Source organism: Zootoca vivipara, chromosome 8 (assembly GCF_965207765.1).
Source record: "Zootoca vivipara chromosome 8, rZooViv2.hap1.1, whole genome shotgun sequence".
NCBI classification, from domain to species: Eukaryota; Metazoa; Chordata; class Lepidosauria; order Squamata; family Lacertidae; genus Zootoca; species Zootoca vivipara.
The window spans coordinates 48,127,626-48,142,177 of record NC_142591.1 but is presented as its reverse complement, the minus strand read 5'-3'; the positions used below and the strand labels follow the sequence as shown (position 1 = coordinate 48,142,177).

General features: G+C 41.2%; 1 protein-coding gene across 6 annotated transcripts in view; it reads right to left on the bottom strand.

Annotated features, from left to right (window-relative positions):
- SPIDR (scaffold protein involved in DNA repair) overlaps positions 1 to 14,552 on the bottom strand; it is a 182,306-nt gene that overhangs the window by 19,699 nt on the left and 148,055 nt on the right. For 5 of the 6 annotated variants that reach the window (XR_015951481.1, XM_088675475.1, XM_035126454.3 and 2 more), the window contains 4 exons: positions 6,836 to 6,994; positions 2,702 to 2,789; positions 1,046 to 1,195; positions 886 to 945 (listed from right to left, as the gene is read on the bottom strand). Coding sequence is in view for 5 of the 6 variants with exons in the window: in XM_088675475.1 (XP_088531601.1) it covers positions 886 to 945; positions 1,046 to 1,195; positions 2,702 to 2,789; positions 6,836 to 6,994 (457 nt within the window). In the remaining variant the exon portion in view is untranslated. The remainder of the gene's footprint in view (positions 1 to 885; positions 946 to 1,045; positions 1,196 to 2,701; positions 2,790 to 6,835; positions 6,995 to 14,552) is intronic. The other variant, XM_035126455.3, reaches the window with a different exon arrangement.

Genomic DNA, 14,552 nt, shown 5'->3' with positions numbered 1-14,552 from the left:
CTACAGCTTCCATCATCCCTGACCTTGCTGACTAGGGCAGAAAGAGGCTGAAATCTAATAACAGCTGAAGGGGCACAGGTTAATATAAGAATGTAAGGAGGGCCTGTTGGATGATGCCAAAGGTCCACCTGCTCCAGCGCTCCGTTCTGTGGTTAACTGGACCCCAACGGGTTACCCATTTCTGCTCTATAGACAGCTGGCAGTCAAGCCAAATCCCCGTGAGGCAGAACCACATCATAGGTAATCAGGGACAGCCAATGTGGTGCCTCCAGATGTTGTTGAACTGCAACATTCAGCATCTCTGACCATTGGTTACGCTGGGTGGGACTGATAGGAACTGTAGAAATCTGTTATTCTGATTGTTATTGAATGGCATCAGTTACCTGCTGTTTGTTTTAAACAGTGCAAATGTATGTGCTCTCAAAGAATTTGGATCAATTCTGTCTCCTTTCCACTAAACCAGAAACAGAATCCTCCTGCTCCAGGTTGGGAAATGATATCCAAAAAGGACTAAGAAAGAGAGAGGTGCCATCTGCTTACGAATAACTCTACTTACAAATGTTTCTACTTACGAACGGAGCTCCGTCCGCCATCTTGGATGCGGTTTAGATAGGATTTTTTCTACTTATGAATTTTTAGATAGGGTTGCTTCGACTTACGAATTTTTTCTCCCAATGCATTCTTATAGGATTCGACTTACACATTTTTTCGACTTACAAATGTGCATTCGGAACGCATTAAATTCGTAAGTAGAGGTACCACTGTATATATAGAGAGAGGGGGGGAGGGAGTGAGTGAGTTTGGACCAGTTATATTTAAACAGAAATGTTTTGTTAGTTTGCAAAGACACAGACCTCTAAAACAAACAAACCAGCCCAGAATTACCTGCAGTCTTCGATGAACAACATGTGCCCAAAAGCTGAAACACTGATGTGAGCCAACAACCTGAAATGCAATTAAAATGTAAGCAGAATGCATAATTTCAAACATTTTAATATGCTAATAAATATGCCACTTGTAAAACCTGTGATGACAACAAGAATACCTGAAGAATTTCCTCGAGATTGTGCACAGCCGGGGGGAAATACAAATCTGAAATTTGTTCTTCGCTGTCATCTATATCAATTTGTCTTTGGTCAGGCTGAGCAGAAAGAATATAGCAGAAACTAGGAGCAGGCAGGTTAGCAGCAATCTGCTGAAAATTAAGTAATCAAAATAGGCATGGTCATAAAGTGTGAATCCTCTATATTAAACTTATTTACTTGGTGGAGTAAAGTAGAGAAAACAATTAATAACAGGACATTTGATTTAGGGAAACGTTTTCTTAAGGCATAGTTAGTCCTAGCTTGTCCTCCAAATGTCAGAAGGATGACCCTTTTGGCAAAATCTGGAACAATATATCATTTATACATTCCTAAGTGGCTACACCCATGAATCTATGTCACAAGAAAACATAGCTAAGCACAATCAACAATCAAAAAATCTTTTTTTTTTGTCATGGTAGTCACGGAAGAAACGGATTCCATTATTTTCATGCCTTTCAATGATTTCTATGACATTTGAGAATTTTAGCACATGGGTGAATTTGACAATAAACAGATGAAGTCGCGTCACTGAGAAACACGAATGCTGCCAAATTAAATCTTCAGCAGCGAGAGAATAATAGGGAACATGAAGCAACGTGACTCTCTCTCCTTGTTATGATGAGAGAGAAAAATTGTTTCAGGAGAATATCCACTATCTATATACAGATTATAGATCAATGGGTTTATCTCTCGTTTAGTGCTATGGAAGTAATATATTATTCATTTTGGGAGTCATTGCCTGAGAGTTACTAAAAACATAAATAAATTAGGATTAATGAAAACAGCTGTTCAGCTATTAATCCCCGTCCCTGACTTGCTCACAAAATGTCAGCCCGGGACTGGATTTCTTCCCAACATTTCTTGTTGATATGCTGGGTTCTGATGACTCACAGATCGTTCCAGGAAGAAACAATAAATTAACATAAAGATTTTAATTTAGAGTGAGAAGAATGTGTACTGTACAGACACATTTGTGTTGCTAAAAACAATGGACATGAACAAATATATGTAGAAACTGGCAGCGATTAAAAATAGCTCCTAGGATTGCTTATGACATTCCTGGCTCAAAGAAGAGCTAGCAAAGTGTTGGAGAACACTATCTACAATATGGGAAGACCCAAATTCTAAATCTTGTTTCAGCTTCAGCTCTCTATCTTCATCTGTAACACAGGCTAAACAGTAGTACTGGCCTACGTGTCAAACACTTGAAATGTGCTACACAAATGCTAGGCATTATGATAATGTAAACACAGCTGCAGCAGAGGGAGAGGAGGGAAGATCTACTCTAATGGCTCCATTTGGCTCTCACTAGCCCTAAACCGTTTCAGTGCCAGTCAGTTCTTTGTAAATTTAGAAACTGATGCTTGCGTTTGTTGTTTTCCTCTTCCATCCCCATTCCTTTTTCCTTCTGTGTCATGTCTTTAAGATTATAAGCATAAAGGCAGGGACTGTCTGAGGTTTTGCTGATATGGAAACTACTTTGGAAGCCTTTTGGATGAAAAGGGAGGTGGGAAGGAGTGATACTAGAAATAAATAAAAGTTACTACCTTTTGAAAGCACTATTTGAACTGAAGAACAAATGAAAAGGAAAGGAGGAGTTTGAAACAGCAGCTTACCATTTCACTCTCTTGACTTTGACCATGAACTTTTAGAGGCAATAATGGTGGCCATAAACTGTCTATTAGGCTAAAAAGTCCCAGCACTCTTTGAAGAAAAGAAGAAAACAAAGAACAAAACAAAACAGACAACACACAAACATGGTGAAATCTAGCTTTACAATGGTGTATTACTATGCTTTAGAATGTTGTATTCAGAGAATTTCAATAATTTGAAACACCACACGATCACAAAAACAAATTCCCACCATACTGAGCATTGCTCTCTAGATTTTAATTTCCCTAATGGAATTCCATTTTGCTGTTACAAGGGGGAGGGAGGGATTGACTGCTGCTTTTTAAGAAGTTGAATGAGCTAATTTAATTCTATGGAAGTGCTATCTACATATTTCCAATATTATTATTGGATATTATTTCTTAAGCAAAGAAATAATATCTACTACCTAGAGTTAAGAAATGGTCTCCATTTGTAGACACTAACTATTAACAATACAGTAGAGGAACATATCTATGAACAAACTGTGTTGGAATTGTCCAAGTTTCAGAATGAGCTTGTATATGATACAACACTGTGTTACACAGTAATATGATCTGAGCCCATAGTACACAAAGCATTCTTCTCATCATACTCTTCTTCTTCTTTTAAAGTAAGTAAAAGCCCAAACCAATTGTCATGCACTTTCATAAAATTATAATTATATGTATGCTGGGAAATACAATCTTACAGGTTTGATGAGTTGTGCTAGGTGCTCTTTTTGCTAATATCAGAAGCTGAATCTTGCTAGAGATATCTTGGGCATTGGGACGTGGTAGACTAAAAAGGAATGGGAGAAGAAAACCAAGGGAATAGTTGACAGAGAAGCTGGCACGAAGTGTGTGAAGTAAACAGAAAAATAAGGAGAAGAATAAGAACCAAATACATAGCTAATCAGATTCATTTTTGGCAACCTCTATAAAGAAGAACGAAGACAGGAGTGCTTGGTCCATGGGGTCACGAAGAGTCGGACACGACTAAATGACTAAACAACAACAATAAAGAAGAACAATGCCAGTCAGGCAACTTATGTGATTCTTTCCCATGCCGGCATCACCAGCTACAGAGCGGGGCAATGATGACACGTGAAGGATAATAGAATTCATCTAATCTACGAGTGCTGGCTGTAGGGAAGCAGAATGTCTAGGACAACAGGCCATGGCAAAGAGGTAGAGCATGATAAATGTAAGAACTGTTTGAAGTAAATACAATAAATAAATAAATAAATAAAGTAGAAAACAACAGTGTGTCAATGCAGAGATTAAAGGTCAGGATCATTGCATTAGCATAGCAAAAGGAAGCATAATTCAGAATCTCCCTGTTGAAATAACTGAAATGGTAAAAAAAGGCAGGATGGAAGGCTAGCAAACTGATGTTAAAACCTAACAAGAGATTACTAGCCTTTTTTAAAAGAGGTTTATCAGTAGATACAAAGATGAAAGCAGTAGTTCTTATGAGTCACCAACTTTGGGAGGAGAAAAAAAGGGAAAGGTGGTGGTGTGTCTGTGAAAAAGTAGAGATAACGGTTTTTCCCAAATTGACTGAGAAATGGGAAGGAGGAAGAGCTCCACATTTAGAGTGTACAACTAGAGACATTGACTCAGGAGGAAATGTCAAGAGATATGGGACTAATGAAAGATGAAGATATGTATGTTGCAAAAGAGACAGAGGAGAGATGGTAAGGCCACCAAAACAGAATAATTCCATGGAAACACAATGATGGCAAGTAGTGATATCTTCCTGGCAATACAAGAGTTAATTGGGAAGTTTCAGGGCTCAACTCCACTCAAGTGGAGTTGGAACCCTAATGTTGTTACAACTCCCCTGTGATCCATGAATGAAGGACAGCATATAAATTTAGTTAATTAATAAAATAAATAATGTGATCTGTGGAAGTGGAAGGGGCACACCTCTGGTGAGCTAGTATTTAATCTCTGTGGATTACTGCTGATTCAAAGTATGTATCAACAGGAAAACACAATGCTATTGTGCTCATATTGCTTATGGGCTTACAACGCTTCACTACACAACAAATAAAACAGGCTGGGATAAAGATGACAAATCAAGGGAAAGATGGGTTTTAATTGTTTTTAAGACATAAGGTTTTAATGACAGAGCCTCTATTCAGTGGAAGATTTTACCTAAATTGCTAGGAATCACCGAGGACTGGTTCTAGTTCTTTTCCTACACAGAAACAGAATGACAGAAACCTAACAAATTATGAAAGATAGAATTCAGCTCATTGCTCTCTTTTCCTAGTTTTATCACCATCTCTCATTAGTCACCCTCTGTTAGGCAGCTACAAAGTATTCAGGTTAAGGTAGCAGAGCTCAGGGAAGGCTGGTGGTCATGTGAGTAAGAGCAACAGCATGCAAGGATGCCAGGAAACAAAGATACTGCCCTACATGTTGATAATGCATCGGATTCTCAGAAACTCAGAAGAGCAATAAAAAAAAAGGTCAGGGATAACAAACGTCTTCTTTATGAGGAAAAGCTGAAGAGATAGTCACCCTTTAGGTTACACTGTCAAGCCCATGAGAACAGAACCCCCCGGAAAAATGCTAGCATGAACTGGGTGGGGCAGAGCAGCAATATATTTATAATATATGTTTAATGGTAAAGCACCATGGAATAAGAGTGCTTTAGAAGAGTAGTCTTCCAGCCTTTCAGGCCTAGGACCTTTATGCATTCCCAAACTGCAACATGGGACCCACTTCAACTTGTTGTTACAATACAATATATGCTCATTATGAGCCTTCTCTCTTAATGTGGAGAGTGGAAAGGGCTCCTTTTAAAAATATTTGTACAAAACACAGCATTTCGTAAAGTGCAGCTTGCCATGCTGGAGTGAAAAAGCAATAGCCACTCATTGTAGGGTACCTATCTTCCCCTTATCTGTTCTATCTCCTCTTAAATAGAAACCCCCCAAAAATTGTCGTCATGGCACTATGTAACTCACCTGCTTAAGCATCATGCTTTGGAACAGGGGGTTAAGGTAACCTGTGGCCCTCTAGCCCTATGGACTACAACTCCCATCATCCCTGGCCATTGGACATGCTGACTGGAACCAGTAAGAGTTGGTATGAGTGGAGAGAAGGACTAACAGGTTTCAAAGGATCGATCATTTATACCCAAGCATCAAATCTTACTTGAAAACAGGATAATTGGTTCATTACGTTGACATTTTTTTATTATCTAAATGTAAACTATTTTCTAATTTTTAAATAATAAGAGCGAGATTGCTTGAATGCAACTCCCCCCTCCCTTTTCTTACAGGTTCCAAATTGTGTGACTACTGAACAATCTAGAGGACCCTGGCCAACCTTTCTGCTAAGAGTCACAATGGAATGGCACATTGCCATGCACCATAGTACCATATGCAACATTCCCCCAATGCCTTGCTGTGGCTTTGTGTCTGGCAAGCAGCACAGTGCAGGTATGTGAAGCCTGGGTTTCTGTATTAGTCAGATTCTTGCTCTCTCTGCCTCAAATCCTGTCAGTGCCACTTAGAGCATTCATAATGCAGGTTTGTCACCCATTGTTTCTATCAGGGATGCCGGGGACCTGTGGCTTTCCAGATATTGTTCCAACTCCTACTAGCTTAGCTAGCATGGCTGATGGTCAGGAATGATGAGAGTTGTAGTCCAGAAACACCATAAAAGCATAAACCTAGCACAGAAAACAATGAATCTTGTGACACTTCAAAGACCATGGAAGTTATTATGCCTTAATAAAACTAGTTACAGGTAGGTAGCCGTGTTGGTCTGCCATAGTTGAAACAAAATAAAAACATTCCTTCCAGTAGCACCTTAGAGACCAACTAAGTTTGTCACTGGTATTAGCTTTCATGTGCATGCACACTTCTTCAGATACTTAATAAAACTGTTAGTGTTTAAGGTGTTGGTGTTTTTGCTGTATTACACAAAGACAGCATTGTAGAGTTGGAAGGGATCCTGAGGGTCGTGTAGTCTAATTGCCTGCATGTCAGGATTCTTTTGTCCAATGTAGGGCTCAAACCCACAAACCCGGGATAAAGAGTCTGGACCATTAGACTAACACAGATACTGTTCTGGAAGATAAACTTATGGTGGTATTCTTACCTCCCTCTGGTAAGTCTCTGCAAAATTTTAATTCCTGATAAACGACAGTATTTTCCTTCCCATTTTTGGATACATTCTTCTATCTGTTCTGAAGAAAACGGGGCATGAAATTGTACCTCACTGAATATTCCATAGGCATCCTGAACGAGGAGGCACAACCTGCAAAAAGGTGTATAAAATTTAGTCTGTTAGTGGCATGCCCACAGGAGCTCTCTAACATCTCAGAATTAAACATTTGTTCACAGGACAGAAGCCTTGGGTTTTCTTAAAGGCTTATTAAATTCTCATGAAATCTTAATGCATCACAAATGGCAGCAAAAGTGATTTACTGTAGCTACACAAGTTAAAAAGATCCAAATGATGGGACGTCCTCTGCCTGAGACCTTGGAGAGCAGCTGCCAATCAAGGAAGACATTATGTAGCCTCTGACTCTACAGAAGGCAGCTTCATTATCTTTATATGTACCCATGAAGAAATTTCACATAGTGCTTTAAAGTATAAGGATGTAACAAAAATTTAATCTCTTCCACCCCACGAGGCAATAATTCCTAGTACTTTTTACTATAAGAGGCAGTAAGTTTCTGTATACCAATTGCTAAGAATTGCAAGTGCTGCTCTCAGATCCAGGCAACTGTGAGAACTGGAAATTGGACTAGATGGGCCACTGACCTGTTTCAGCAGGCTCTTATTTTAAGTTCTTACGTACTTTAGTGACTTTCTGGAGTAATGGGCTGAGTTGAGTTCCAATGCTCTTCCCTCCTATACAAATATCAGCCTGGTTCACCCATGGCTTAGTGCTATTTGTAAATCTTGCTCAATAGATTTGAAACCACATAGCTGGTTTATGAATCCTGGTTTATTTTAGCTATATGACTAAACCCAGCACTTTTTAAAAAAACCATGGTTTATTTGACCCCAAAGGTGTTCACCAAATCAAAAAGGCAGGAGAGGCAAGAATAGCTGGGGTGGGGTGGGGATGTCGGAGAAACAAGCCATGGTTTGTTGATAGTCTGTGGGACCCCTTGTGGTTAACATGTGATTTCTTAAGCCACTGCAGGACCCAGGATGTTTAGCCACTTGAGGCAAAACAAAAAATGCCACCCTGCCCTTGTCCACCACCTCCTTCTGTCACCATTACATCCTCCTCTGCTGCTGCTTGAGGCAACTGAAGGAGGCCCAAGGAAGCCCTGGCATGTTGAAGGTGATGGAGGAAGGAAAAGGAGGCTGGAGAAGATCAGGCAGCAGTGGAAGCAGCAGAGGAGGTGGTGGTGGGTGACAAGTGGTGGCAAGAAGCAGTAAAATTCCGCTGCCGCCCCGCCCCCCATCTGCCAACCCTCCCATCTGTCCCCAGTCTGCTGCCTGAGGCAACTGCCTCACTAAACCTCATGAGCAGGCTGGCCGTCTTAAACAAACCATGGCTTAAGAGTTTTGTGTGAATCCATGTCTCGAAAAATCTGCCTTCACAATGTGTTCTGCAGGAGTCCAGTGTATTACCTATTCCATTTAAAATCTACTTGAAATCCTTGGGGGAAGTCATCTGTGGTTTGAGGTGATGTCATCAATACAAAATGACAGCCAGTTCTATTTCTCCATGTCAACAGGAGAGACAGAGGAAACTCAGTTAATGTGCTGGATTAGGGTGAATAAACTGAGGTTCTGGTAAGACACAGCCTACTACTCCAATGGGAACCCCCTCCCCCGGGCCATCTACCAGCAACTGTTCTGTGGGAAGGATTACAGGAGAGGAGAAGAGGCATATTTAGACATATTCAAAGCTAGAATTTCTTGTCCTTCCCTCCTAGGCCCTCCAGGAAGTGCCCTACAGGAAGCATCCTTATGAATTATTACACTAATGTTCTTATTGTGAGTTTGCTTGGAAGGACATGTATCATGAAATGCAATATATAAATAGGTTTCATGAATAAGTAAAGCTGCTACAGTCAGAAAAGTAAAACTAAGCTAGGCAGCCATCCAATGTGACTCCAATATAGTTTCACTTTGACCTTGTGCCAAGAAAGTACAACTCAGGATGTTGTTACTTTGTTGAAAACGAGCTCTAAAATTTGCTAATCCTGCTATGACAAATACATCCCCATCTAACTGATATCAATACTGTACAGTTTGCTGTCATCATGGAACTACTGTATATTGTTGATTTTCAAACTGCATTTTTGTTACAGAAACTTGCTATGAACCTTTTCAGTATATAAAATACTGAAGAAAGTCAGTAATCATTGATTGCCATTTTATCCCTCCTTTCTCCATGGTTCTCTCTTATTGTCTCCAAATAATGGTTACAACTGTGCATAGGTGCCTTGCAGGCACAACAGGACTTCTCCTTTTCTTCTTTTTGCAAAAAGGTGGGGCAGAAATTTTAAATAAATTAAAAAGTTGAGCGTGGTTAGAGTCAATTCATTAGCGGTAAGGAAATAACCTTCAGGGAAAGAGATGCCTACTTCTAGCTCAACATCAAAACAGGTGGAAACCATCCTGGGGTAAAAATGATTTTCCCTGCAGTTAACGCTGCAACATGTGCAGATGCCCCAAGACAAAAAGATATCATTAGGTGTGTGGTTAACTCTGGAGAATGCACAAAGATGGGAGTGTGAGAACAGATGGATGAAAAATGCACATATGATTCAGTGGGAAGAGCAAAGAAACAAAGGCAAGACGCGATAAGAAGGGAGGCAAAGATTAGGATTTTTATTCCCTCCCATTATGAGCTTCACCTGCTTCTCCTTAAAATGTTAACAATGTGCTTGACATGTATAGTGGAGGTTAGCATGATTTAGGGGGGTATGGGGTATTAGGGAAGGGATAGTACCTCTGATAGGGGGACACATCCTGCTCCTTCCAGAGTGCTTTTTCCACCTTTGGTCCCTAGTCTGCACTCAGCTCTCACCTGCGGCTCCTAGAAGCTATTAGCAGCCACATTCTGGGAACGGCTTTGACTGGCCAGCTAAACCAGGTGAGGGTAGCCAATGGGTCTCAAACCCTCAGTGAATTAGGGTCTTCTCTTGCCATGAAAAGATAGGCTCGCTCTGGCACAATGAGCGAACGAGACCAACAGTGGATTCAACGGTCAAGAAGGCAGTTTGGGCACATGCTGTAGAGGGAAATGGGGGGCAGACGAAGCTTGTCAACCTGGGAAGGTAGCCCATCTGATAGGAGAAGGAAAACTCTCTTCCTAAACCTCCGCTGCCTTGTGGGATATCTTCAGGAGAAGAAAAGGCTAAGGATGAACCCTAAACAAATCTTGAGTGGAGTCCCTAATATGGTTGGACGGCGCCTTGTATGCCTCCTTCTGGCAAGTCCTGCAGCCAAGCTGATGCCAGGTATTGCTCTGCTTTCCTTTGGGCCACATCAGCAAGAGCAAGAGGGGAGTATTGTTGGCTGGGCATATCAGGACCTCCACACACACTGCCCAGGCTTGTGCACTGGGCAGGCATGCCATTTCTGCAGGGCCATGAGGGCCCATGTCCCCCCCCCCTCATTTCACTGAGGGGGCGGGGCCCCCTCAGTATTCTGCAGCCGGGCGAGCTCGTGACTGCGCCAAGCTGCAGTGGGCCCTCCTGCGGCTGCAACTAGGTCCCATCAGGCCTTTGCGAGGGTACAATGGCCCTGTCAGCCCTCCTCCCACCATTTGATGTCACACACATGCACTGGGCACCCCCAATGTTGGGCGGAACCTGGTGTGCCTGACACCGGGGAGGTCCCTTGGGTGCTGCTAAGACAGCAGTTTGACTTCACCCTAAGAGGCTCACACCATTGTCTATCGAGACAGATGACAACTAGCATGATTTAACATTCCTCCAAACCAAATATAAATACATATTTTTTTTAAAAGTCCTACACAAAAAAACCTGGCATGTCAGGTTTTTAAGGCTAAAGTAGACCTGTCCTTCATAACACCTAGTTTTCTCTACTGAGCAACTATTTATTTTAATTTTTGTATTGGGGGCATATATCTGCAATGGTACAGGCCAGACACAGGTTTACCAATCTGTGAACTAGGCCACGGAGAATCTCATTTCAAAGCTTGGGAATATTCTGTTAATTTCCTAAAAGAGCTGGAGGCAGGGGAGAGGGAAGGCGAGGCCAATTATTTTGCATTTTTATGAGTGTGGTGGTAATGCTTAGATTTATTCACTTCCAAGTGGATATTTGGAAATGATTATGGTATTATGTCACCATGCCCCCTCCTAGTTAGTCATCCTTCTTGGAAAAGGTGGAAAAGGGATTTCTATTCAGTAATTATACATGTAAACCCCACAACATGGTTAGAGGCTTGTGTTTCTTTTTATACATTTTGCTCCCCCAAAGGAGTAAGACTGAATAGCGCTCCATAAGACAGACAGGTGCAGTTCAAAAGAAAGGCATTAGCACAAGGAGAATGTAGTGAGAACATGGGGTCTGCAACTGCTGTTGCAGAAAGGAGCAACAAAAACAAAAAATAAAAAAATAAAAATAGTGGGAACAATTAAATGCTTTACAACAGGAAATTGACCCCTCAGGCTTCTGTTGATGTATTTATTTCTTCAAAGCTCGGATGAGGAGGGAGGGAAAAAGGAGAAGCTATAAAAAAAGTTTTGTGTACAGCCCATCCTCCTGATATATATGGCAACATTTGCTCATCCAAGATAGGGTGCTACTGATATGCTTGCTCCCTGACAGGAGACTCTTATCTCTTTGCGTATGTGCCCTCCTAGAAGCAACTAAAGCATGAGGAGGTGCATGCACACAAAATAAGATTTCTGTGCTTCTTTGTCAAAAAACAAACAAACTAAAAAAAACAGGCACAAAACTGTGCCTACAGAGTTCCAATCCACCAACTTGTCTGGTCAAGTCTTGAGGTGGAGCTCCTTAACTTCTCCTGATGTGGCTTACAATCAACAGCAACCTTTGAAACTCCACCCAAACGGGATTTAATTTATCTGGATCTCTCAAACACAAACAAAATCCCTCCACCCACTGCAAATGTTATCTCCAGTGCAATCAGAATCAGAGACACATGTGATCTGAAAGGACACAAAACACAACCTATTTTTGTCTGTAACCCTAGAGGGGCTCTTCTGTACATCTAACTTGTAGCAATTTAAAGTGTTCCATATCACTTTTAAAGTGCTCTGTATCACTTTTATCAGTCGTATAATATTCTCACACCCCCATAGCAGATGCTGGCTATTGCATCCTCCTTGAAATACATCCCAAAAAAATAAAAGCTAGAATAACTGGAACCTGAATAGCATTAATCAGAATTACAACTAAGCAGTGATGTGGTTTTTGCAGAAAAATTTGAATTGGAAAATGTTTTTGTACAAATTAGCAATCAGAAATTTTCTGGTCCCCTACAGTTATCGTCTTTAGCTTTTTTGGGGGTGGGGGGTATTTAGTAAACTAAGCTAAAAACTTTGAAACTGTCAAGCTTGCTAATATTTATTTGCTAGTGACATCCACTCATTCATACTAATGAACTTACGAAATGGAAATTTTTCCACATCATGACAACTAACTTGAAAATCTATGCTAGAAATCCTTTCATATCTACAGAGAAGCAACTATGACTATTTCCATGTTTAGCAGATTTATTATTAATATTATTATTATTAGTAGTAGTAGTAATAGTAATAGTATACTGCTCTATATCCGCAGGTCTCAGAGCAGTTCAGAACATAAAATCGCTATATAAAAACACAAAACACATAATAAAATCAAAAACAAGAATATCCCAATAACCCCTCCTCCCCAACACATTTTAAAAGGGCACTGAATGCCAATCAGTCAAAGGCCTGGTTAAAAAGAACATTTTTGCCTGGTGCCTAAAGGTGTATAATGAAGGATGGTTCCATAAACGCTATTGTGTCCAGAATTGGCAAGATTTGTTCACTTAGCATGGGCATAGCCAGGTTTTTTGTTGGGGGGGGGGAGAGGACAGGACTTTTCTTGGGGGAGGACAGAATCTCAGTTTGCTATGTATTTTCACTGATTTTCATTGTTTTTTTTTGGGGGGGGGCAGCTGCCACTCCCTGCCCCCGTACACTAGGCACAGTTGAGCACAATCCGTATTTGGTTAAGAATCTCAGGGATTACAAATGTCTTTTAGAGCCACTAAAATAAACAGAACCTGGGATACTGCCCACTTGTAATGTGCCATATGTGCCAACCTCTTATGCATTTGTAGTATGCATGGGGTCAGGGAATGTCAGCAGGAAAAACAGTTTGAAGCGTGCAACCACAGCTGAAATTCCAACTCTAGCAGATTGCACTAGAGTAGTGGTTTGCCCAATGTTTTCCCCCACATGCCACCTGTAAATTGCTGCGGGTCTTGACTGACCACTCAATGAGTATTCTGCCCCACTGCAGCAATTGTAATGTGCTATGCCAGATACTGTGTGATTTTTAATTGTATTTTTACAGATATGCCAGAACGAAGCTCATGGGCAACTGGTGGTGCATGGCACATGGTTTGGGAACGCCTGCACTAGAGCATTAAAGGAAACATTCAGAAACATTCTTATATGCTACATTACAGCCCTGTCCTAACTATACTCATGATGACCTCAATGGGATTTATGCTTAGGGCCACAGTCTTCTCTCAAGATGCTGTTAAAAATGTACAGATTTTCTAAAATGTAAAGAGAAGGCCACCTACATTAGTATATCTTGTGGCACACAGAAAGGTACAAAATGCCTCTCAGCACTCTTCAGTATTTGCTAAGGACATCTCCTCCCCCCTTTTCACCCTCTGAAACCTTCCTCCTCTGTGCTGTACACAGCAAAAGATCTCAGGGATGATAAATGGCTGCCAGCTCTGAACTTCAGCTCTCTAGAGAGGAATAGCAGTTGACATATATTGTTGGGCTCCCAACTCCCATTAGCCCCAGCCAGCATGGCTGATGGTCAGGGATGATAGGAGTTGCAACCCAACAACATCTAGAGGGCACCACTTTGACTACCATAGATTCATAGAATTGTAGAGCTGGAAGGGATCAAAACACTCATCTAGTCCCACCCAATGCAATGCAGGCATCTTGACTAAATCATACACAACAGATGGACATCCAACCTCTGCTTAAAAACCTCCAAGGAAGGAGAGTCTACCACTTTAGTTCTTCCTGACGTTTAGCTGGAATCTCCTTTCTTGTAACTTGAAGCCATTGGTTCGGGTCCTAGTCTCTGGAGCAGCAGAAAACAAGCTTGCTTCATCCTGGCATGACTTGTTCCTGAGAAACCAATGCTGGGTCTCAGTAATCTCAGCATGCTTTTATAAATGCTCACAGGCTGATTGTTTAATTATCTGTTCTAGGACCTTTCTTGATATCAATATCAAGCTCACAGGTCAGTAGTTACCTGGGTCTTCTTCTTTCCCCCTTTTGAAGATGGGGAAAACACCCATTATACAAAGGGTTTAGGGAGTATACCAGGAGGAAGAAAGTATTTTAATTTCATGGTTCACAACCCCTGGCTCTCATATTCTATGAGGCCATTTCAAACATTTTTGTGGCTCAACTGCCTACAACCACAGACTTAATTCATTTAAACCATTTTCTTTTCTTCCCCAGAGTGGAAGTAAGTTGCCAGTATGAAACGATGGAGAAATCCATATCCCATTCCTCCTTCCACCCCAAAGAAATGGTAGCAGCAAGGGGAATAGTCCCTGTCTGGAGAAGGATTGTCTGGTTTCAGAGTGATTGCCAATTAGGGCCTAAGTACACAT